The 24,050-nt window shown below is 43.6% G+C and overlaps 1 protein-coding gene across 1 annotated transcript in view; it reads right to left on the bottom strand.

The window, feature by feature from the left end:
* Window positions 1-17,201, bottom strand: part of LOC311142224 (ubiquitin carboxyl-terminal hydrolase 28-like) — a gene marked incomplete at both ends in the record, with an annotated part of 45,253 nt that extends 28,052 nt beyond the window's left edge. Inside the window, 16 exons of the mRNA XM_084177831.1 lie at window positions 2,411-2,639; window positions 3,301-3,371; window positions 3,950-4,173; window positions 4,592-4,777; window positions 5,115-5,228; window positions 7,450-7,577; window positions 7,719-7,867; window positions 8,147-8,223; window positions 8,916-8,986; window positions 9,192-9,350; window positions 9,779-9,865; window positions 11,478-11,640; window positions 11,969-12,050; window positions 12,219-12,342; window positions 13,151-13,225; window positions 17,154-17,201. Coding sequence (XP_084033957.1) covers window positions 2,411-2,639; window positions 3,301-3,371; window positions 3,950-4,173; window positions 4,592-4,777; window positions 5,115-5,228; window positions 7,450-7,577; window positions 7,719-7,867; window positions 8,147-8,223; window positions 8,916-8,986; window positions 9,192-9,350; window positions 9,779-9,865; window positions 11,478-11,640; window positions 11,969-12,050; window positions 12,219-12,342; window positions 13,151-13,225; window positions 17,154-17,201 — 1,987 coding nt within the window. The remainder of the gene's footprint in view (window positions 1-2,410; window positions 2,640-3,300; window positions 3,372-3,949; window positions 4,174-4,591; window positions 4,778-5,114; window positions 5,229-7,449; window positions 7,578-7,718; window positions 7,868-8,146; window positions 8,224-8,915; window positions 8,987-9,191; window positions 9,351-9,778; window positions 9,866-11,477; window positions 11,641-11,968; window positions 12,051-12,218; window positions 12,343-13,150; window positions 13,226-17,153) is intronic.
* Between the last annotated feature and the right edge of the window lie 6,849 nt (window positions 17,202-24,050).

Here is a 24,050-nt window from a genome sequence, read left to right as displayed (position 1 = left end):
ACTCTTCTGGGAAGGCTTTCCACTAGATGTTGAAATATTGCTGCGGGGACTTGCTTCCATTCAGCCACAAGAGCATTAGTGAGGTCGGGCACTGATGTTGGGCGATTAGGCCTGGCTCGCAGTCAGCATTCCAATTCATCCCAAAGGTGTTCGATGGGGTTGAGGTCAGGGCTCTGTGCAGGCCAGTCAAGTTCTTCCACACCGATCTCAACAAACCATTTCTGTATGGACCTCGCTTTGTGCACGGGGGCAATGTCATGCTGAAACAGTAAAGGGCCTTCCCAAAACTGTTGCCACAAAGTTGGAAGCACAGAATTGTTTAGAATGTCATTGTATGCTGTAGCGTTAAGATTTTCCCTTCACTGGAACTAAGGGGCCTAGACCGAAGCATGAAAAACAGCCCCAGACCATTATTCCTCCTCCACCAAGCTGTACAGTTGGCACTATTCATTGGGGCAGGTAGCGTTCTCCTGGCATCCACCAAACCCAGATTAGTCCGTCGGACTGCCAGATAGTGAAGCATGATTCATCACTCCAGAGAACGCGTTTCCACTGCTACCGAGTCCAATGGCGGCGAGCTTTACACCACTCCAGCTGACGCTTGGCATTGCGCATGGTGATCTTAGGCTTGTGTGCAGCTCTTTGGCCATGGAAACCCATTTCATGAAGCTCCCGACGAACAGTTCTTGTGCTGTCATTGCTTCCAGAGGCAGTTTGGAACTCGGTAGTGAGTGTTGCAACTGAGGACAGACGATTTTTACGCGCTACGCACTTCAGCACTTAGCGGTCCCGTTCTGTGAGCTTGTGTGGCCTACCACTTCGCAGCTGAGCCGTTGTTGCTCCTAGACTTTTCCACTTCACAATAACAGCACTTACAGTTGACCGGGGCAGCTCTAGCAGTGCAGATATTTGACGAACTGACTTGTTGGAAAAGTGGCATCCTATGACGGTGCCACATTGAAAGTCACTGAGCTCTTCAGTAAGGCCATTCTACTGCCAATGTTTGTCTATGGCAATTGCATGGCTGTGTGCTCGATTTTATACACCTGTCAGCAGGTGTGGCTGAAATAGCCGAATCCACTAATTTGAAGGGGTGTCCACATACTTTTGTATATATAGTGTAGATACAGTATAGGTATGGTTAGATGTAAACAGCACTGTGACATGTCAACTTGAGCCTTCTGTTTGGCCCTGGGCTGGGGCTTGATACTTGCCCTGAGGCCAAGCGTACCTGCTGTGGCATCTGTGTGCTCAAAGAGACATGGAGCTCTGCTCGCTGGACAGTGCCAGCAGGCAGTCCAAATTAATTTAGCTGAGCACGATTTCAGTCCAAATTAATTTAGCTGATATGTTTTTGGTCCCTGGAATACATTCTATTTGATAATTTTTTTGGGATACCCATTAGCCGACGCCAATGGCGACAGCTAGTCTTACTGGAGTCCGACATATAACGAAAAATACATTACAGACAAAACACTTTACAATTTACAGACATTTAAAAACATTAACATGTAGTGTGTGTGTGCATCTATCAGTTACTTGACCATATCAGAGTACAATAATCAAGATAAGATAAAACTAGAGCCTGCAGGACTTGCTTTGTGGAATGTGGTGTCAAAAAAGCAGAGCATCTTTTTATTACAGACAGAACTCTCCCCATCTTTACAATCATTGAATCTATATGTTTTGACCATGACAGTTTACAATCTAAGGTGACACCAAGTAATTTACTTCTCCTCAACTTGTTCAACAGCCACACCATTCATTACCAGATTCAGCTGAGGTCTAGAACTTAGGGAATGATTTGTACCAAATACAATGGCCACCCATTCCAAAACAGACTTCAACTCTTTGTTAAGGGTTTCAGTGACTTCATTAGCTGTAGTTGCTGATGTGTATATGGTTGAATCATCAGCATTCATGGACACACATGCTTTGTTTAATGGCAGGTCATTGGTAAAAATAGAAAAGAGTAGAGGGCCTAGAGAGCTGCCCTGCGGTACACCACACTTTACATGTTTGACATTAGAGAAGCTTCCATTAAAGAAATAACCTCTGAGTTCTATTAGATAGATAGCGCTGAATCCACGATATGGCAGAGGTTGAAAAGCCATAACACACAAGTTTCCTCAACAACAGGTATGGTTAATCATATCAAAGGCTGCACTGAAATCTAACAGTATAGCTCTTCTTATTATCCATTTCTTTCAACCAATCATCAGTCATTTGTGTCAGTGTAGTACATGTTGAGTGCCCTTCTCTATAAGCATGCTGAAAGTCTGTTGTTAATTTATTTACAGAGAAGTAGCAGTTTGCTAAGAGCTGGCAGCAAGCTGATAAGTCTGCTGTTAGAACCAGTAAAGAACCATAGCTAGTTTCTCAGTGGAATGGGGTGGAGGGATATGGGTACCTGCGATGAGGTGAGGCAGCCTGTCGTCGATGTACATTAGACAATAGGCGCTGGCGTTGGTCATGCCTCCGTACGAGTCTCTGACCAGCTCCTCCCAGGAGGACTCGCTGACGATGACGTCGTTGTACTTCATCCAGCGCTGGTTGGCGTGGTCGTAGATATAAGCCCAGTAGTGGCCGGCCGAGGCTTGGCCCTCGTGGACGAGGACAGCGTGAAGCCTGTACGGCACCTTCACACGTCAAACAAGAGGTTAGGACCAGAAAAGTAGAAGTTTCAGCCGAATCTTTCTGTATTGGCCGGTGCACATTCAAACAAGAACTTTAGGTCCCAGAAATTCATGTTTCAGCAGAAATCTTCGGTATTGGCACGTGTACACATTAAACAAAGGATTAGGACTAAAAATGTTTCAGACATTCTATAATTGCTTCTGCACACATCAACCAAAAGCTTTTTATAACCTCTGCTTTGTTACTAGCATAGCATAGCATGCCATGGCATCTCATTACATATACTGAACTCATTACATTCTTGTTATTAACTTCTCATGACATTCAACACCCATGCACTCTCTGTTCCCACCCACAATGGTGCTGCATCGTGATAATGTGATAATGCACACATGCTAAGGCAACAATATCTCACTCATTGCCAATGGAAACATTGTAAGAATGTTTTTCAGTGTGTGGGATACTGTTAATCAGTCTTGTCTCTTGTGACAGACCGTTAACAAAATGCTAAATCGAGTACCTACACAAGATTTGGGTCTGGGTTCTGAGATGAATCATTATGCAACGCTTGTGACACATGTTCAACCTGACAAAGTGATATTAGTGTATCACATGCTTTAACCTGACACAGAATGTCAGATAGATGAGTACGAGGGATCTTACCTGACACAGGCTGTTATCCGAGTACATGGCCTCCAGTGCAAGGCTGACCCTGTCGATGCTGGCCTTTAGCTCTGAGCACCGAGACACAGACACACAGATCAATGCAGTGCACCTGGGGCCGTGCCAGACACACACACACACACACACACACACACACACACACACACACACACACACACACACACACACACACACACACACACACACACACACACACACACACACACACACACACACACACACACACACACACACACACACACACACACACACACACACTCTCTAGAGTAGACACTCTGGGATAACTGACTGACAGCCAGGATAGGCTTTCAGCTCATGATACACATCCAATTGAAAAACGATCACTAGAAATGTACAGTAAATTAGCATGATCAAATATAGCTTCAAATCATCTTTAAAAATTAAACTTGCTCTCATGGAATGTAATTTCCCAATCACTACAGATATATGATATAAATCAAGTACTATTTGCATGTCAAAATGTCATGGGATGTATTAGATCCATTGCTAAAATGTTGGTGCTATGCATATCTTACAGTGTGGCTTTAATGTACAATAAAAAATAAAATATTTTGACCCCAAATACAGAGAGGTTATCATTAGTGAATCAAGGTGTAAATCACTGTACCGTTCATGTTGTTCTCCACCTCTGTCCTCCAGCGCTGCAGGCAGGTCTTGACAAAGCGCAGCTCTTCCTCGGTCACACTGTGAGGGGCGGGGTGAGGTGGGGTATCCATGGGGGGTCTGCACTGGGTGAAGGGCTTGTAGATGGGTGTCCTCTGGCCCGAGGGGGGCTGTTGCTGGCAGGTGGTGCTGTCGGATGGGCCTGTGTCTCCTGGCTCCTGGCACTGACTGAGGAGACCCACAGAGGAAAAGCAGGATGTAAACAAATGGGGTTGGCATGAAAAAATACAGTAAAGACAGTGACTGATGTACTATACATAGGCTAACAGGTAAAACATTACAGGGTTTTGGTAAATTTCATTTCAGAAATTAAATGGAATAAATAGAAATCTATTTCCCATCATTTTTTACTAGGAGTTTCAAATGTATTAACTGATTTTCAATTATGTCCTGAATTGACTGACTTCACATTGACATTCTAGGTAGGAACACGTAACAAAGTGTTTACGCTCTCTTCAGCAGCTGGCACTGCGGTCATATTGAGTAACGGTAAGTGTGGCAGGACTAGATTTTGTGTAAGCACAATAAACTAGAAATTCACTCATAGCCTTGACTAGTGAGACAAAGTTGTCCAAGAGGTCCTTGCCTGGTGTCGTCAGGGTTGGCCTCTGTATGCTGGGTGTTGCTGCTGGGGGGAGTGGGGGAAGAGGCACCCAGCCTCACATCTTCAGCTGGGGAGACACTAGTGGGCTTAGTGGAGGCAAACTCCAACACGTACTGTAACATGTCTGCCAGGGGATACTTTGTCGGCCCTGAGCCATAGTTTCTGTAGCTGGAAACAGAAGGAGACAGAGGTTGAACTGACAGTAAATTGGCAAACAATTACAAGCAAGTTTCATCAATAACATTGTCGGTCATGACTCATGAGCAGGACATTTCCTACGTGAATCAAAATACTAATATTATGGGACCACTGCGTGTATGACAGTTTTTCTACTAACTCATGATTCATTCACTTTCAATGGACACATTTGGAGGTATCCATCCTGTTGCAGTCATCACTGACTTTTTCAATGAAAAATGATTAACTAAAAGAACACGTGTATTGGCGTGTACAAACCTGATGTGTCACCCTGCTTTACAAACAGTAAACTCGATAGTAAACTCACCATTCCAGTTTCTGCTGCAGGACTATGAGCTGCTCCTTCAGTCTCTTCACCTCTCCTCTCCTGTTGTGGGTCTGCTCATTGTTCTTGTGAAGGTATCTGTTCGCATACAGTAAACTTAGTTTACCACAACAAAAGTTTATTTGACTCGGATTCCCCACTTACAGTATCATCATTACAATGCAATACAATGGTCAGTCTAAATGAATGCCGATACTCAATATGATTATAAACTGGGTGGTTCAAGCCCTGAATGCTGATTGGCTGACAGCCATGGTATATCAGACCGTATACCACGGGGTATAGCAAAACATTTATTTTTACTGTTCTAATTACATTGGTAACCAGTTTATAATAGCAATAAGGCACCTCGGGGTTTTGTGTTACAGTATATGGCCAATATACCACGGCTAAGGACTGTATACAGGCACTCTGCATTGCGTCATGCGTAAGAACAGCACTTAGCCATGGTATATTGGCCATATACCACACCCCTTGGGCCTTATTGCTTAAATATAAACCATCACACTACCTCCACAGCGACGTGAGAAACTGATCAACAACTACAGGAAGAGTTTGGTTGGAGTCATTGCAGCTAAAGGTGGCACAACCAGTTATTGAGTGTAAGGGGGCAATTACTTTTTCACACAGGAGCATTGGGTTTTGCATAACTTTGTTTATGAAATAAATGAAATAAGTATGTAATTGTTGTGTTATTTGTTCATTCAGGTTCCCTTGATCTAATATTAGGTGTTGGTTGAAGATCTGATAACATTCAGTATCAAAAATATGCAAAAGTAGATAAAATTTGAAAGGGGGCAAATACATTTTCACAGCACTGCATATGTTTAGATACATATGAACACACATACAGTGGGGGAAAAAAGTATTTAGTCAGCCACCAATTGTGCAAGTTCTCCCACTTAAAAAGATGAGAGAGGCCTGTAATTTTCATCATATGTACACGTCAACTATGACAGACAAATTGAGAAAGAAAAATCCAGAAAATCACATTGTAGGATTTTTAATGAATTGATTTGCAAATTATGGTGGAAAATAAGTATTTGGTCACCTACAAACAAGCAAGATTTCTGGCTCTCACAGACCTGTAACTTCTTCTTTAAGAGGCTCCTCTGTCCTCCACTCGTTACCTGTATTAAAGGCACCTGTTTGAACTTGTTATCAGTATAAAATACACCTGTCCACAACCTCAAACAGTCACACTCCAAACTCCACTATGGCCAAGACCAAAGAGCTGTCAAAGGACACCAGAAACAAAATTGTAGACCTGCACCAGGCTGGGAAGACTGAATCTGCAATAGGTAAGCAGCTTGGTTTGAAGAAATCAACTGTGGGAGCAATTATTAGGAAATGGAAGACATACAAGACCACTGATAATCTCCCTCGATCTGGGGCTCCACGCAAGATCTCACCCCGTGGGGTCAAAATGATCACAAGAACGGTGAGCAAAAATCCCAGAACCACACAGGGGGACCTAGTGAATGACCTGCAGAGAGCTGGGACCAAAGTAACAAAGCCTCAACTTGTCGTGTTTGGAGGACAAAGAATGCTGAGTTGCATCCAAAGAACACCATACCTACTGTGAAGCATGGGGGTGGAAACATCATGCTTTGGGGCTGTTTTTCTGCAAAGGGACCAGGACGACTGATCCGTGTAAAGGAAAGAATGAATGGTGCCATGTACCGTGAGATTTTGAGTGAAAACCTCCTTCCATCAGCAAGGGCATTGAAGATGAAACGTGGCTGGGTCTTTCAGCATGACAATGATCCCAAACACACCGCCCGGGCAACGAAGGAGTGGCTTCGTAAGAAGCATTTCAAGGTCCTGGAGTTGCCTAGCCAGTCTCCAGATCTCAACCCCATAGAAAATCTTTGGAGGGAGTTGAAAGTCCGTGTTGCCCAGCGACAGCCCCAAAACATCACTGCTCTAGAGGAGATCTGCATGGAGGAATGGGCCAAAATACCAGCAACAGTGTGTGAAAACCTTGTGAAGACTTACAGAAAACGTTTGACCTGTGTCATTGCCAACAAAGGGTATATGACAAAGTATTGAGAAACTTTTGTTATTAACCAAATACTTATTTTCCACCATAATTTGCAAATAAATTCATTAAAAATCCTACAATGTGATTTTCTGGATTTTTTTTTCTAATTTTGTCTGTCATAGTTGACGTGTACCTATGATGAAAATTACAGGCCTCTCTCATCTTTTTAAGTGGGAGAACTTGCACAATTGGTGGCTGACTAAATACTTTTTTCCCCCACTGTAAATATACATAGATTTTGTTTTTTTCTCAAATGAATATCAAACAGCTCACCTGTCCATATATATGATTTGTGGGAACTCTAGTTTCTTGTGAATCTTTTCTGGGCGTCCTAAAGACTGGTTGAATTCAAACCTGGACAGTTCAAAGGTCAACACTGGTGGTAACTTTGAGAACCACCTCTGGAACAGAGAGAATTCACATCCAAATTAACATTTCCATATACATTTCTATTTCTATTACATTTACATTCATATTTACTTGGCTTAACATTCACAACAACTTTCAGAGTAAACATAAAGCTAGGAGTTTGGCATGCTCACCTCGCTGCCAGACGAAATGGTTTGATCCGAATGTAGGGCTTCAATCTCCCCTTCTACCATGGCGCCTTCAAGACATTCATCCAAGTTGTTGAAACCGTTCACTTGTAAGGGGTACTGGCCAAACTGCTCGATGTTGGATAAGGTCTTGCCTACACATGGTCAAACATCGATGTGAATTGACAGAAAGAATACGGATTGCATAAGAAGGGTCAGGAGTTTTTCTTCACCATGTGACCTCAGCAGGAAAAACTCTGGGGCCTACAAAATGGCTGTATCAGATTATGACTAGTCATACAGGGTCATAGCCCTTTAATGATAGTGACTACGGTCATAGCCTAAAAACGAGCTTTTCCTGGTCAGGTCAGGTGATCAGGAAATACTCAAGGCCCTACAGTATAACCAAAATGAAATGTCCATTCTATACTTACCCGCATGAGTTCTCTCTGCCACAAATGTCCCATAGAACAGCTGAACCATTGGGTTTTCTTTTTTATCTTCCGGGCTACTAAAGATAAGATCACTTTTATACCTCGAGCAATTCAATATCTGATTTATTGTACGTCAAGACACAAATAATACTGGTACAGTAATAGGAATACTTATTTTATGTTCAGTACATTTATATTTACATTTTAGTCATTTAGCAGACGCTCTTATCCAGAGCGACTTAGAGTTAGTGAGTGCATACATTTTATTATTATTATTATTTATTTATTTTTCATACTGGCCCCCCGTGGGAAACGAACCCACAACCCTGGCGTTGCAAACGCCATGCTCTACCAACTGAGCTACACGGGACTACAGTACTGGAATGTCAATAATGGAACGACAATGTCAGATAGCTGAACCAATTACAGTAGCTATGGAATCTTAGTTAGCTACAGGGGCGCAACTTTGGTTTTAGAAGTGGGCGCAACTTTGGTTTTAGAAGTGGAGGGGACATAATATTTTATTTTTTAATTTTTTTATCCAGTCGGATAAACACTCCAAACAGCCTACCCGACTGCTCGGTGGTGTCTGCATGGTCCTAAAGCACACCGTTGCCTTGTTTTGTATCACATTCCAATGATAAAACTAGGCAATCTCAGAATGTGGGGGGAACATGTCCCCAGTGAAAGTTGCGTCCCTGGTTAGCTATGACAATAAATATGTGCTTTCGTACAGAACTGACTGTTAAGGATCAAATCCTTGACTTACTTTCCATTAGCAGCCAGCTGAAAGGCATCTTCAAGCCAGTCAAGGAGTTTGTGGGTGAACTCACTCACATCCTAGAATTAACACATCTGAAATTAACATCTTTGTATACAAAGCAGTTGTTGTAAAGTGGTGTCCATGACCCAGGTGTGTGTGTGTGTGTGTGTGTGTGTGTGTGTGTGTGTGTGTGTGTGTGTGTGTGTGTGTGTGTGTGTGTGTGTGTGTGTGTGCGTGTGTGCGCATGCACTGACACAAGTGTGCATGCACGTGTGCGTGTACCTGTTGGACCTCAGTGTGTACCTGTTGGGCCTCACTGGATCTGAAAGCATCTCTCAAAAGCTCTACGGCAGCAGACGGGTCCACAAACCTGCGAGTGGAGCCCACCATGAGAGCAAAGAGACAGCGGAGCTCCTGCATGAAGGCTATGTTCCTCTTGTCCTGAGAACACAGGCGTATGTTAGGCTTTTCTCACTTCACAGAGCTGCACTGGAAAACCTGGGTAACGCTTTACTGATTTTTTACCTGTTTTCAACAATATATCGCCATATGCAGAGGGGTCCATATAACTTTGTACTTACACTTAATAATAACTTTCATGAGCCTTTCTTATAATTCTTATAAACGTATATACATTTTTATAACATTTGATTATAGCATGTAGCCTACACTGTTTATAAATGGTTTATCAATGCTTCTTCATGGAAGTTACTATTAAGTGTTACCCACTATCTTTATGCACACTCTATAACCCTGTAGTCTAGTTTCCCCTCTAACACCAGCCAGACATCCCCTGACTCTTCAGCCTCTGGGACCCAAAGGTCCCTTCTCTGTTCCTCAGGGCTCCTGGCCCTCCATTGGACACTCACCGAGTGGCTCTTACACTTCTCCAGGATTCGCTCAGACAGGCAGTAGTTAAGTACCAATCTGCGGAACACTGGCAGGTGGAACAGGGACTGAAATAAGAGACAAAGATGATATTGGTCACCTTTCCATCACTCTGTCTGTCTTTTCATGTGTAAAATGTCATTGTCGAGGATACTTATGGAGGTTTTAACACATGAGAGTCACAGTTAAGCAAACAAAAGAAAATGCCATTGAGATATAACTTTACTGTATGAGACAGGGTGATGGTAATTTTCGTCTCATAAGACGAATAAATTAGATAATTTTATCTTTATATTAGTTAGTGACAAGACACTTCATCGATGCTGGCGAACTATAGTGTGTTTTATTTCTAAATCTTAACTCTGTGTAACATATACAATACAAAATAATGGAGACTTAAGTGCAGTTTTGAAGCAACAACAATATACCCATGTTTTTGATCGCATTAGGCCTGTGTGTCTTCTCTACTTTCTCATTTCCCAGAAACTTAATTACAGCTTATCACAATCTTACTGTAAAGCGTACCACACCAGATACAACAGAAATATGAGTACACAGCCACATGCGGTCATACAGCGAGTCTCAATCAGATAACTACATTCTATTGGCAAATTGTGATGGAAAGAGTCAAATAAAAGGCTGGATTTAAAATGCAACGATTTCAAACGACTTCTCAGCCACTCAAAATGTGTGCATGCATTCCTATCCCCTGATTATATTTCCTTTGGGTTTTTGGTGCTTTAATCGATGTGGCGCATATCTGAACTAAATTAAGACACATGAGCGTTCCCATTTGGCCTAATCTACAGATATAAACTAATTTCAGTCCAGGCTGCAGAGTTCATCGCTCGCTCTATCATCACAACACTGCACTATTTAATTACCCTTGCAGTCTATCAATATCAATGTAGGCTTGAATTTCAGCAGATCCACCTGATAGGCCCGGCTAAATTTAGTCTGGAATGGACTCTTAATAGAATTAGAGCACCATGAAGCTTTTGCGTTTGGAAAGTAAAAACCCTTACCCCACCACTGCACCTCATCTTTCCCCATCCTCCTGGTATTACCGACAACTCAATTAACACAATATGGCTTGATTGTGTGGCAACAGTTTGAAACGATATGTTCTGAAATGTTTGGTTTCAGTCGAGAAAGCAGAGTGAGAAGTCAGGTAATATCTCTTGACAGAAGTCGACATCGTTCAGCGAATTGGACGCAAACATGTGTTTGAGGCCTTCTCTCCTAGTGGTAATATTTTGAACCGAGTCACACCAGAAGTCTTGAAAGGTTTCGGAAAACGGAGAGAGGTTCTAAACATGGTTATCACATATACACCAATTAGGAGGTGGTGCAGAAAAGTCAAGGTCATATTATAGAGACCATAGGAGTCCAAGGGATTCTGCAGATTCTGCAAAATTCAAATACAACCTTTACTGTACGACATCAACCTTAGTAACAGCAAGGACCCGACTGGTGATACAACAGGTGGTCTTAAATGGCAAAGCATGAACAAGGTCCACAGCACAAACCCAAATGTTCTACTTAACTTTTTATCCTGTTCATCTCACTGGCACAATTCTATTTTACTGTGCATATATTTTGTGTATATTTTAAAGTGCAAGCTCCAGAGCAGACACTGTTAATGACTGTGTATTTTTGTGTATATTGTGTGTACCTCACCTGTATGACGGCACTGAACCAGCAGGTGTTGCCCACATTGCGGATGCCCACGGGCCACTCCTCCTGGCGGATCCAGTCTGCAGGGCTGCAGCTCTCTCCTTGGGCCTCGCAGCGCTTCCTCTTCACCCGTGCAGCACTGTCCTCCACGCTGGCCTCCAGCGCCCTGGAACACACCAAAACATGCCACTCATCAACTGTAGACAATGGTCTGATTGAGAGTTACACCTGGGTTGTGTTCATTTGGCACCAAATGGAAGAAAACTGACAAAAATGGGGAGGGTCCAATAAGAAATACATTTTCTGTTGCATGCTCTTATGAACAGGACCCTGGTATTCCTTTTTCGTTGACGTTATCTATTGCTCATACAGTACCTCTGTGTTCACTTCAGATAATATAACTTTTTAATTGAGAGATGACTCTCAATTGGTGACTTCGTTCAGCAAGAAAACAGCAAACAAAGGGGAAATGGTGAGGTACTGGACTACTATACCTGTTGAGCTCTCGCTCCTCTGCCTGGGATTCTTGCAAGCTGAGCTCAATGGCTGTCTGAAGGTCATCTTTAGGAGGAGCACCTGAGGAAATTTCAGAATGATGGAGAGTCACAAGTTTGCATAGCTTTGATGTACTCAACAACAGAAATCAGTTTGCATTGGGAAACCAATTATCTTCTTCGTTCATCACCAGACCTTCAGTATTTTGCTCCTTTCCTTAGAGACTTTCCTTCTCAACTTCCAGCCTACCTTTCTGGCCCCCCCAGGCCTCCCTGTTGACTTCTGTGTCTGGGGTGTCCTCAGTCCCCTGGCCCTCCTCTGGTGGCTGTGTGGTCAGCAGCCCAACAGCATGGCTGATGTCCCCCTGACTGGCCTGATATCAGAGATATAAGAGTAGGCATTACAATGTGTCTTTTCCCAGAACTCCCTGGCCTGGTGCCAGTCTGTTTCTGATATTAACAACTCTGACAAAGGACAGAGCAGCTAAAGCAGAGATAAACTGGCATCTAGGCAAACGGCTACCCCTAACCTTAAGTTTGACCTCTACGTGACAGAGTCCTTCTAAAGGATTTGTTCCGGGGACTGACCGGGAAATATAGGCTATCTCAAGACAATGGTCAAAAGCCTGGTGAGAGAGCCGGCTGACAAAAATGTCTGTGACAATGGACTTTATTTTGACTTTCAAGCACGTAAGTTGCTGAGAACTCTTTTGCAACAACGACCTGAAATGTTCATAGCTCAAATGTACTATATGCAGGTTTTCCCTCCAACTAGTTCATGCTCATTGACTAATGGTGTAGGCATGACATCATCTCACAGTTGTCTTCTTAGACACTACATCATTGGTCTCTGACACGGCATACAGCTAATATCATGTCACAACACAATTAATCAAATCAAGACGTGGTAATAAAAACATTTGTTCCCAGAGTGTCTTCAGGACCTACCTTGAAGTCCTCTCATAGTGTCATTGAGACAGGCCAATCATTTAGCTGAACAATATCTAAGAAATGGTTTAGGTGTATGATAGGCCTGGACCACCAAGCAGAAATCAATAAACTTTGAGTTGGCTTAGGTTACTGTCTATCTATCTATCTATCTACAATATGACAACGTTATACTGATTAAGCAGGCAGAACCTAAGCCTATCTGCCTGTCTGTCCACAGTGTTTGGTACTCACATTAAGGGCCCTGAGGAGGATCTGTGGGTCTTGGATACCAGTGATCTCCCTCAGCTGGTTGATCAGCATCTGGCTCTGAGGAGTGACATAACGTCAATGAAGAACAAAAGGCTTTCCGTTAACCTGTTGCTAGGGTGAAAATAGTCTCTACAATGAAGGTATGCAATTGTTCATATGACCTTCCTGGCAAGATTGGAAAGAGTTCACGTTCTAGAGGTTATCTTTTCCAGTCCTTTCCTTTAAACTCCAATCCTTTAACCCTGATTAGCGTGACAGAGTATTGCTGAGTAATAATTACTCAGATGAGCTATGGAGCTCTTTTATTACAACTGTAAGATTGATGGATTTTTTTTGTCTCTGGGGCTAGGTTGATAATCTCATCATGGACAACTTCAGCATTTTAGCAGCTAATTACCTACTTTGCAACTACTTAGCATGTTAGCTAACCCTTCCCCTAACTTTAACCATTTAACCTAACTCCTAACCCTAACCTTAACCCCTAGCCTAGCTAACGTTAGCCACCTAGCTAACGTTAGCCACAACAAATTGGAATTCGTAAAATATCATATGTTTTTCAAATTTGTAACATATTGTACGAATATTCCAATTTGTAACATATTGTACAAATTGCAATTTGTAACATATCATAAGAATTGTAATTCGTAATTTATCATACGAAATGGATGATGGACATCCACAAATTAATACATACCATATTAAAATATAGGTATTACCACTAGTCATGCATTTAAGTTATTAACACTAGTCATGCATAGCCTAACAATTCAAGTTATTAACACTAGTCATGCATAGCCTAACAATTCAAGTTAACACTAGTCATGCATAGCCTAACAATTCAAGTTAACACTGGTCATGCATAGCCTAACAATTCAAGTTATTACCACTAGTCATGCATAGCCCTACAACTCATCCAGAATGCCGCAGCCCGTCTGGTGTTCAACCTTCCCAAGTTCTCTCATGTCACCCCGCTCCTCCGCACACTCCACTGGCTTCCAGTTGAAGCTCGCATCTGTTACAAAACCATGGTGCTTGCCTATGGAGCTGTGAGGGGATCGGCACCTCTGTACCTTCAGGCTCTGATCAGTCCCTACATCCAAACGAGGGCATTGCGTTCATCCACCTCTGGCCTGCTGGCTCCCCTTCCTCTGCGGAAGCATAGTTCCCGCTCAGCCCAGTCAAAACTGTTCGCTGCTCTGGCACCCCAATGGTGGAACAAGCTCCCTCACGACGCCAGGACAGCGGAGTCACTCACCACCTTCCGGAGACATTTGAAACCCCACCTCTTTAAGGAATACCTGAGATAGGATAAAGTAATCCTTCTACCCCCCCCCCCCCCCCCCCCTAAAAAAATAAAATAAAATAAAAATATTGTAAAGTGGTTATCCCACTGGCTATAGGGTGAATGCACCTATTTGTAAGTCGCTCTGGATAAGAGCGTCTGCTAAATGACGTAAATGTAAATGTAAATGTAAATGTAAACTTAACATATCATACTAATTGGAGTGTACTGGATTAACGTTTACTATGTTACGGCTACCCCCGAGTCCAGGTTGGGTTGAGAAAAAGAGACAGAGAGCATATCAAAATGATTTGTGCATATGTCACCTCCAGTCCACATTACTAGGTCCATTTTTAACTGGAGTAGTGTTGCCGGAGTCTATGTGAGGCCATATGAGTCTATGTGAGGCCATATGTTCCACCACCACGTCGGTACTCAAACCCAATGTTTCCCAAACCGGTCCCAGTCCTGCACAAACCTGTATTTGATCTATTCCAACACTAACACACCTGATTAGTTGTCTAGTTGAATCAGGTGTGCTATATAATATGTGGAGTGGCTGAGGGTCACAAGGACCAGTTCGGGAAACACTGCCTTTTTTTTTTTGGGGGGGGGGGGGATTTTAACCCCTTTTTCTCCCCAATTTTGTGGTATCCAATTGGTAGTAGTTACAGTCCCTGTCCCATCGCTGCAACCCCCGTACAGACACGGGAGAGGCGAAGGTCGAGAGTCGTGCATCCTCCAAAACACAACCCAACCGAGCCGCACTGCTTCTTGACACAGTGCCCGCTTAACCCAGAAGCCAGCCGCACCAATGTGTCGGAGGAAACACTGTACACCTGGCGACCAAGTCAGCGTGCACTGCGCCCGGGCCCGCCACAGGGGTCGCTAGATCGCGATGGGACAAGGACATCCCTGCCAGCCAAACCCTACCCTACCCTGGAAGACGCTGGGCCAATTGTGCGCCGCCCCATGGGTCTCCCAGTCGCGGCCGGCTACGACAGAGCCTGGACTCGAACCAGGATCTCTAGTGGCACAGCTAGCACTTCGATGCAGTGCCTTAGACCACTGCACTACTTGGGAGGCCCTGGGAAACACTGCCTTAACAAATTACAAACATGCCACATTAATGGGATGGAACCAACTGAAACATTCCCTCAAAGCTATGCCCATTGTTTACGGTCTGCCAATTTGCGAGATCAGATAAGTCTCACCTAAGTCCGCAGACTGGTAAATACCCTAAGTGTACAAAACATTAAGAACACCTACTCTTTCCATGACATAGACTGACCAGGTGAATCCAGGTGAAATATATGATCCCTTATTGATGTCATTGTTAAATCCACTTCAATCAGTGTAGCTGAAGGGGAGGAGACAGGTTAAAGAAGGATTTTTAAGCCTTGAGACAATTGAGACATAGATTGTGTATGTGTGCCATTCAGAGGGTGAATGGGCAAGACAAAATATTTAAGTGTCTTTGAACAGGGTGTGGTAGTACGTGCCAGGCGCACCAGTTTGTGTCAGGAACTGCAACGCTGCTGGGTTTTTCACGCTCAACAGTTTCCCATTGGTATCAAGAATGGTCCACCCCCCAAAGGACATCCAGCCAACTTGACACAACTGTGGGAAGGATTGGAGTCAACATGGGCCAGCATCCCTGTGGAATGCTTTAGACACCTTGTAGAGTCCTTGATGTTTTGTACACTCAGTGTAAGTTCAACATCACTCATTCATAGCGTACATAAGTCATCATCCATTTATACCTAATACAATGCAACTAAAAGTATTCTTAACCAGCCATAGCTGAGGCTTTGAAGTGATACACCGGATCAGTAGTGGCTAAACAGTTAAAATAATATGGGCCAGCTAAGGGGAGTGAGGCTATATAAAGCCCTCACCCCCATAGCAGCAGGTGGACATGTCAGGGTAACAGTGTGAAGGCAGCCAGACACACAGACCTGGGACCATGCAGACTTATATGGAGAGCTGGGGTCTATCTTAGCCTCTTGGTCCGCCTCTATTTTGGGCCCTGACATGGATAGCTAGCGCCTCTGTTTATCATTCCACTCACCATGCCACCGGGGTTTGAGTGACAAAGGCAGTGGGTGTTTCTCTGACACACACAAAAAGCCACCACAGACCCCTGACACAGATGACTGTAGATAGACATTAATTGGGGAAAAAATACAGTTATCATCATGCTATAAAATGGGATCGAGACATATTGTTTAAGATTAACTATAAAAAATGAAAGCTGATGGGGTTTTGTCCAGTTAAGACACTGGTGTATATGCCAAAACTGATGGTATGTATGTTGTTATAGTGGTTTTGAAAGATTACCTTTCTCTGATTACTGTTGTTATTTAAAAGATTGATTGAAAATAACATAACTATTTTGCCAACTGGTTGTCGTGATACGTTGAACGAGACAAATTGTCAAACATCTTTTCAGGACAGGATACTTAGTGACAACCGTTTAGAAACACAGAATTTCCCACACTTGAGGTAATTGAAACAACTGTGTCATTCACTGTTTCACTGAGGAATAAGGTCGTGTCGTGATATATAATTTAGTGGCTGTCCACACAGACAATGTAGGCTGTAACGTTATGTGTTTTGGTTAGTTCTTAACAATCTCATGCAAGGTTAGAGCTTTTGAAATGTCACTTGCATTGTCATTCCACTCCGTTACTTAGTGCTCACCGAATTCGTTGAGTTTTCCCCATGTTCACTCTGTTGTTCAACTCTCATGGCAGCAAAGCCCGAAATTCTTGTTTATTTCCCCAATTCCTTCAGTGCTACTTCGTAGTCAAACCAACTCCATCTGTCAAACAGCCACACACAAGCAAAGCAGTGTGGTGTCCTTGCCTGTCAAAAAAACGTGCGCGTGCAAGCAACGTGGGTGCGCGCGGTTACGTCTATGGTCATGGGCAATTGATACAGTATATTAGTGCAAGGATAAACTCTTATGAAATATGTTCATCATAGGCAATCATTTCAGCTAAATCTAGGGTATGTCAAAGTGACCGGGGGGGTCTTGAGTGGGGGTTTCCTCCCATTTACTAAATTAGAGTTTTTAATCCTGATGCTGAGCTAGTGTGTAGCAGCTAATTAACTGCTGTATGACCTGTTGGTAAGATGTTATCTCCCCTGTTGACTGAGGTGAATGAAGCTACAGCAGCCACGATGATAATGTCTGGGGTAATTTTTGCTTGTTCTCCAAATAGCATTTAAGCGTTTTAGCTCATTTACTGCATTTCTACACAATTTTAAAACGCTTAAATGCTATTTGGAGAACAAGCAAAAATTACCCCAGACATTATCATCGTGGCTGCTGTAGCTTCATTCACCTCAGTCAACAGGGGAGATAACATCTTACCAACAGGTCATACAGCTGTTAATTAGCTGCTACACACTAGCTCAGCATCAGGATTAAAAACTCTAATTTATTAAATCAATGAGCAGTTACGTAGCCTACCTAGCCATCTACAGCAATCTTCCAGCTATGCGTTGGCGCAGTGGCGACCCATCATTCAGGGCAGGTGGGGCTCTGAACCCAACCTGTTTAGCATGTTATTTTGTGTCCCATATCAGTTTGCAAAAAAATAAATAAAAAAAATACATGTATTGAGTTAATAAAGCCGCATACAAAAATGGTCTATTTTTTGCTTTCTTGAGTAAGGCAGCTCCAAAATGTAGGTGTTCAGCTTAGCTCAGTGCTTTCTGTGGTGGAGGGGCAGCCAGTGGAAAATACAGAGCATAGGGGTTGGTAATCTTCTCTAGTTGCGCCGTGATTGGCTCAGTGTTCTGTCACTCATGGGGAGTCGCCGCAAAATCTACAGGGAGAGCTAGCAAGTTCAAGCCCCCTTGGGTGTTGCCATAGATTTACATTAGAAGTGCCCATCCAAGAATGCTCAAGGTCATTGGCCACAGATAAAATGACGTCAAATCACATTATATCTACTGTAGCTTTAATTGGACTGATCATGTCAACATCTTACTTTCAAAATCTTAGCTAGCAAGCTAGACAAGCAGTCATCATCATGAATCACGTCGACAATCTACTGGTAAATCCTTTTCAATCCTTGTCATATGAAGAGAAATTATAGATAAAACGTATCGGTGCTCATCGGCCATTGCATTGGACATAAACATTACACAACAAGTTGGAAATTGCAAATTCAACAATGGATTTCTAGAGCTCCGACCTGAAGATCACTGACGTCATGATTCGACCTTGTTTTTTTCAGAGTTCCCAATTGTCTTGAAAGCACCATAAATCCAGAGAATTTGCCCACAAGGACCGCTGTGCCACCTCATAACTTAGCCTACTGTTCTGACTTGGTGGTGCACATGTAGCCTATCAATCAATCAATCAATTTTATTTTATATAGCCCTTCTTACATCAGCTAATATCTCGAAGTGCTGTACAGAAACCCAGCCTAAAACCCCAAACAGCTAGTAATGCAGGTGTAGAAGCACGGTGGCTAGGAAAAACTCCCTAGAAAGGCAAAACCTAGGAAGAAACCTAGAGAGGAACCAGGCTATGAGGGGTGGCCAGTCCTCTTCTGGCTGTGCCGGGTGGAGATTATAACAGAACCATGCCAAGATGTTCAAAAATGTTCATAAGTGACAAGCATGGTCAAATAATAATCAGGAATAAATCTCAGTTGGCTTTTCATAGCCGATCATTAGAGTTTAAAACAGCAGGTCTGGGACAGGTAGGGGTTCCATAACCGCAGGCAGAACAGTTTAAACTGGAATAGCAGCAAGGCCAGGCGGACTGGGGATAGCAAGGAGTCACCACGGCCGGTAGTCCCGACGTATGGTCCTAGGGCTCAGGTCTCTCAGTTGGCTTTTCATAGCCGATCATTTAGAGTTGAAAACAGCAGGTCTGGGACAGGTAGGGGTTTCGTAGCCGCAGGCAGAACAGTTGAAACTGGAATAGCAGCAAGGCCAGGCGGACTGGGGGCAGCAGGGTGTCATCATGCCCGGTAGTCCTGACGTATGGTCCTAGGGCTCAGGTTCTCAGAGAGAAAGAGAGAACGAGAGAATTAGAGAGAGCATACTTAAATTCACACAGGACACTGGATAAGACAGGAGAAGTACTCCAGGTATAACCAACTAACCCCAGCCCCCCGACACATAAACTACTGCAGCATAAATACTGGAGGCTGAGACAGGAGCGGTCCGGAGACACTGTGGCCCCATCCGAAGAAACCCCCGGACAGGGCCAAACAGGAAGGATATAACCCCACCCACTCCGCCAAAGCACAGCCCCCGCACCACTAGAGGGATATCCCCAACCACCAACTTACAATCCTGAGACAAGGCCGAGTATAGCCCACAGAGGTCTCCACCACAGCACAAACCAAGGGGGGGGGGGGGCGCCAACCCAGACAGGAAGATCACGTCAGTAACTCAACCCACTCAAGTGACGCACCCCTCCCAGGGACGGCATGAAAGAGCACCAGCAGGCCAGTGACTCAGCCCCTGCAACAGGGTTAGAGGCAGAGAACCCCAGTGGAGAGGGGAACCGGCCTGGCAGAGACAGCAAGGGCTGTTCGTTGCTCCAGCCTTTCCGTTCACCTTCACACTCCTGGGCCAGACTACACTCAATCATATGACCTACTGAAGAGATAAGTCTTCAGTAAAGACTTAAAGGTTGAGACCGAGTCTGCGTCTCTCACATGGGTAGGCAGACTGTTCCATAAAAATGGAGATCTATAGGAGAAAGCCCTGCCTCCCGCTGTTTGCTTAGAAATTCTAGGGACAATTAGGAGGCCTGCGTCTTGTGACCGTAGCGTACGTATTGGTATGTACGGCAGGACCAACTCGGAAAGATAGGTAGGAGCAAGCCCATGTAACGCTTTATAGGTTAACAGTAAAACCTTGAAATCAGCCCTTGCCTTAACAGGAAGCCAGTGTAGGGAAGCTAGCACTGGAGTAATATGATCAAATTTCTTGGTTCTAGTCAGGATTCTAGCAGCCGTATTTAGCACTAACTGAAGTTTATTTAGTGCTTTATCCGGGTAGCCGGAAAATAGAGCATTGCAGTAGTCTAATCTAGAAGTAACAAATGCATGGATTAATTTTTCTGCATCATTTTTGGACAGAAAATTTCTGATTTTTGCAATGTTACGTAGATGGAAAAAAGCTGTCCTTGAAACAGTCTTGATATGTTCGTCAAAAGAGAGATCAGGGTCAAGAGTAACGCCTAGGTCCTTCACAGTTTTATTTGAGACGACTTTACAACCATCAAGATGAATTGTCAGATTTAACAGAAGATCTCTTTGTTTCTTGGGACCTAGAACAAGCATCTCTGTTTTGTCCGAGTTTAAAAGTAAAAAGTTTTCAGCCATCCACTTCCTTATGTCTGAAACACAGGCTTCTAGCGAGGGCAATTTTGGGGCTTCACCATGCTTCATTGAAATGTACAGCTGTGTGTCATCCGCATAGCAGTGAAAGTTAACATTATGTTTTCGAATAACATCCCCAAGAGGTAAAATATATAGTGAAAACAATAGTGGTCCTAAAACGGAACCTTGAGGAACACCGAAATGTACAGTTGATTTGTCGGAGGACAGACCATTCACAGAGACAAACTGATATCTTTCCGACAGGTAGGATCTAAACCAGGCCAGAACTTGTCCGTGTAGACCAATTTGGGTTTCCAGTCTCTCCAAAAGAATGTGGTGATCGATGGTGTCAAAGGCAGCACTAAGGTCTAGTAGCACGAGGACAGATGCAGAGCCTCGGTCTGACGCCATTAAAAGGTCATTTACCACCTTCACAAGTGCAGTCTCAGTGCTATGATGGGGTCTAAAACCAGACTGAAGCATTTCGTATACATTGTTTGTCTTCAGAAAGGCAGTGAGTTGCTGCGCAACAGCTTTTTCTAAAATTTTTGAGAGGAATGGAAGATTCGATATTGGCCGATAGTTTTTTATATTTTCCGGGTCAAGGTTTGGCTTTTTCAAGAGAGGCTTTATCACTGCCACTTTTAGTGAGTTTGGTACACATCCGGTGGATAGAGAGCTGTTTATTATGTTCAACATAGGAGGGCCAAGCACAGGAAGCAGCTCCTTCAGCAGTTTAGTAGGAATAGGATCCAGTATGCAGCTTGAAGGTTTAGAGGCCATGATTATTTTCATCATTGTGTCAAGAGATATAGTACTAAAACACTTAAGTGTCTCTCCCGATCCCAGGCCCTCGCAGAGCTGTGCAGATCCAGGACAGCTAAGCCCTGGAGGAATACGCAGATTCAAAGAGGAGTCCGTAATTTGCTTTCTAATGGTCATGATCTTTTCCTCAAAGAAGTTCATGAATTTATCACTGCTGAAGTGAAAACCATCCTCTCTTAGGGAATGCTGCTTTTTAGTTAGCTTTGCAACAGTATCAAAAAGAAATTTTGGATTGTTCTTATTTTCCTCGATTAATTTGGAAAAGTAGGATGATCGAGCAGCAGTGAGGGCTCTTCGGTACTGCACGGTACTGTCTTTCCAAGCTAGTCGGAAGACTTCCAGTTTGGTGTGGCGCCATTTCCGTTCCAATTTCCTGGAAGCTTGCTTCAAAGCTCGGGTATTTTCTGTATACCAGGGAGCTAGTTTCTTATGACAAATGTTTTTCGTTTTTAGGGGTGCAACTGCATCTAGGGTATTGTGCAAGGTTAAATTTAGTTCCTCAGTTAAGTGGTTAACTGATTTTTGTCCTCTGACGTCCTTGGGTAGGCAGAAGGGGTCTGGAAGGGCATCAATGAATTTTTGTGTTGTCTGAGAATTTATAGCACGACTTTTGATGCTCCTTGGTTGGGGTCTGAGCAGATTATTTGTTGCGATTGCAAACGTAATAAAATGGTGGTCCGATAGTCCAGGATTTTGTGGAAAAACATTAAGATCTACAACATTTATTCCATGGGACAAAACTAGGTCCAGAGTATGACTGTGGCAGTGAGTAGGTCCAGAGACATGTTGGACAAAACCCACTGAGTCGATAATGGCTCCGAAGGACTTTTGGAGTGGGTCTGTGGACTTCTCCATGTGAATATTAAAATCACCAAAAATTAGAATATGATCTGCTATGACTACAAGGTCTGATAGGAATTCAGGAAACTCAGAGAGGAACGCTGTATATGGCCCAGGAGGCCTGTAAACAGTAGCTATAAAAAGTGATTGAGTAGGCTGCATAGATTTCATGACTAGAAGCTCGAAAGATGAAAACGTCATTTTTTTTTTTGTAAATTGAAATTTGCTATCGTAAATGTTAGCAACACCTCCGCCTTTGCGGGATGCACGGGGAATATGGTCACTAGTGTAACCAGGAGGTGAGGCCTCATTTAACACAGCAAATTCATCAGGCTTAAGCCATGTTTCAGTCAGGCCAATCACATCAAGATTATGATCAGTGATTAGTTCATTGACTATGACTGCCTTTGAAGTGAGGGATCTAACATTAAGTAACCCTATTTTGAGATGTGAGGTATCACGATCTCTTTCAATAATGGCAGGAATGGAGGAGGTCTTTATCCTAATAAGATTGCTAGGGTGGACACCACCATGTTTAGTTTTGCCCAACCTAGGTCGAGGCACAGACACAGTCTCAATGGGTATGGCTGAGCTGACTACACTGACTATGCTATTGGCAGACTCCACTAAGCTGGCAGGTTGGCTAACAGCCTGCTGCCTGGCCTGCACCCTATTTCACTGTGGGGCTAAAGGAGTTAGAGCCCTATCTATGTTGGTAGATAAGAGGAGAGCACCCCTCCAGCTAGGATGGAGTCCGTCACTCCTCAGCAGGTCAGGCTTGATCCTGTTTGTGGGTGAGTCCCAGAAAGAGGGCCAATTATCCACAAATGTTATCTTTTGGGAGGGGCAGAAAACAGTTTTCAACCAGCGATTAAGTGCTGAGACTCTGCTGTAGAGCTCGTCACTTCCCCTAACTGGGAGGGGGCCAGAGACAATTACTCGATGCCGACACATCTTTCTAGCTGATTTACACGCTGAAGCTATGTTGCACTTGGTGACCTCTGACTGTTTCATCCTAACATCGTTGGTGCCGACGTGGATAACAATATCTCTATACTCTCTACACTCGCCAGTTTTAGCTTTAGCCAGCACCATCTTTAGATTAGCCTTAACGTCGGTAGCCCTGCCCCCTGGTAAACAGTGTATGATCGCTGGGTGATTCGTTTTAAGTCTAATACTGCGGGTAATGGAGTCGCCAATGACTAGGGTTTTCAATTTGTCAGAGCTAATGGTGGGAGCCTTCGGCGTCTCAGACCCCGTAACGGGAGGAGTAGAGACTAGAGAAGACTCAGACTCAGACTCCGACTCGCTACATAATGGGGAAAACAGCCTATAACCTGTTTTAGAGAAATGTCATCATGGAATACTGTAAGAACTTTCATTGTCTGCTTATATGCCCCCTTTATTTATCATACGGTTCTGACTTGGTGTACAGGGAGAATACTGTAAGAACGGCCCATGTTCTGAATTCTGTCGCTGTACATTTCAAAAGTGCTGGACAAATAGCTATATTGACTATGTCCGTCTTAGCTCGCTCATTAATGTCTTAATCGAAATGATGGATTGCCTCTTATCC

This window comes from Coregonus lavaretus, assembly GCF_964263955.1.
Source record: "Coregonus lavaretus genome assembly, chromosome: 15".
NCBI classification, from domain to species: domain Eukaryota; kingdom Metazoa; phylum Chordata; class Actinopteri; order Salmoniformes; family Salmonidae; genus Coregonus; species Coregonus lavaretus.
Note: the sequence above shows the minus strand (reverse complement) of the source record. Positions and strands in the feature narration are given on the sequence as shown.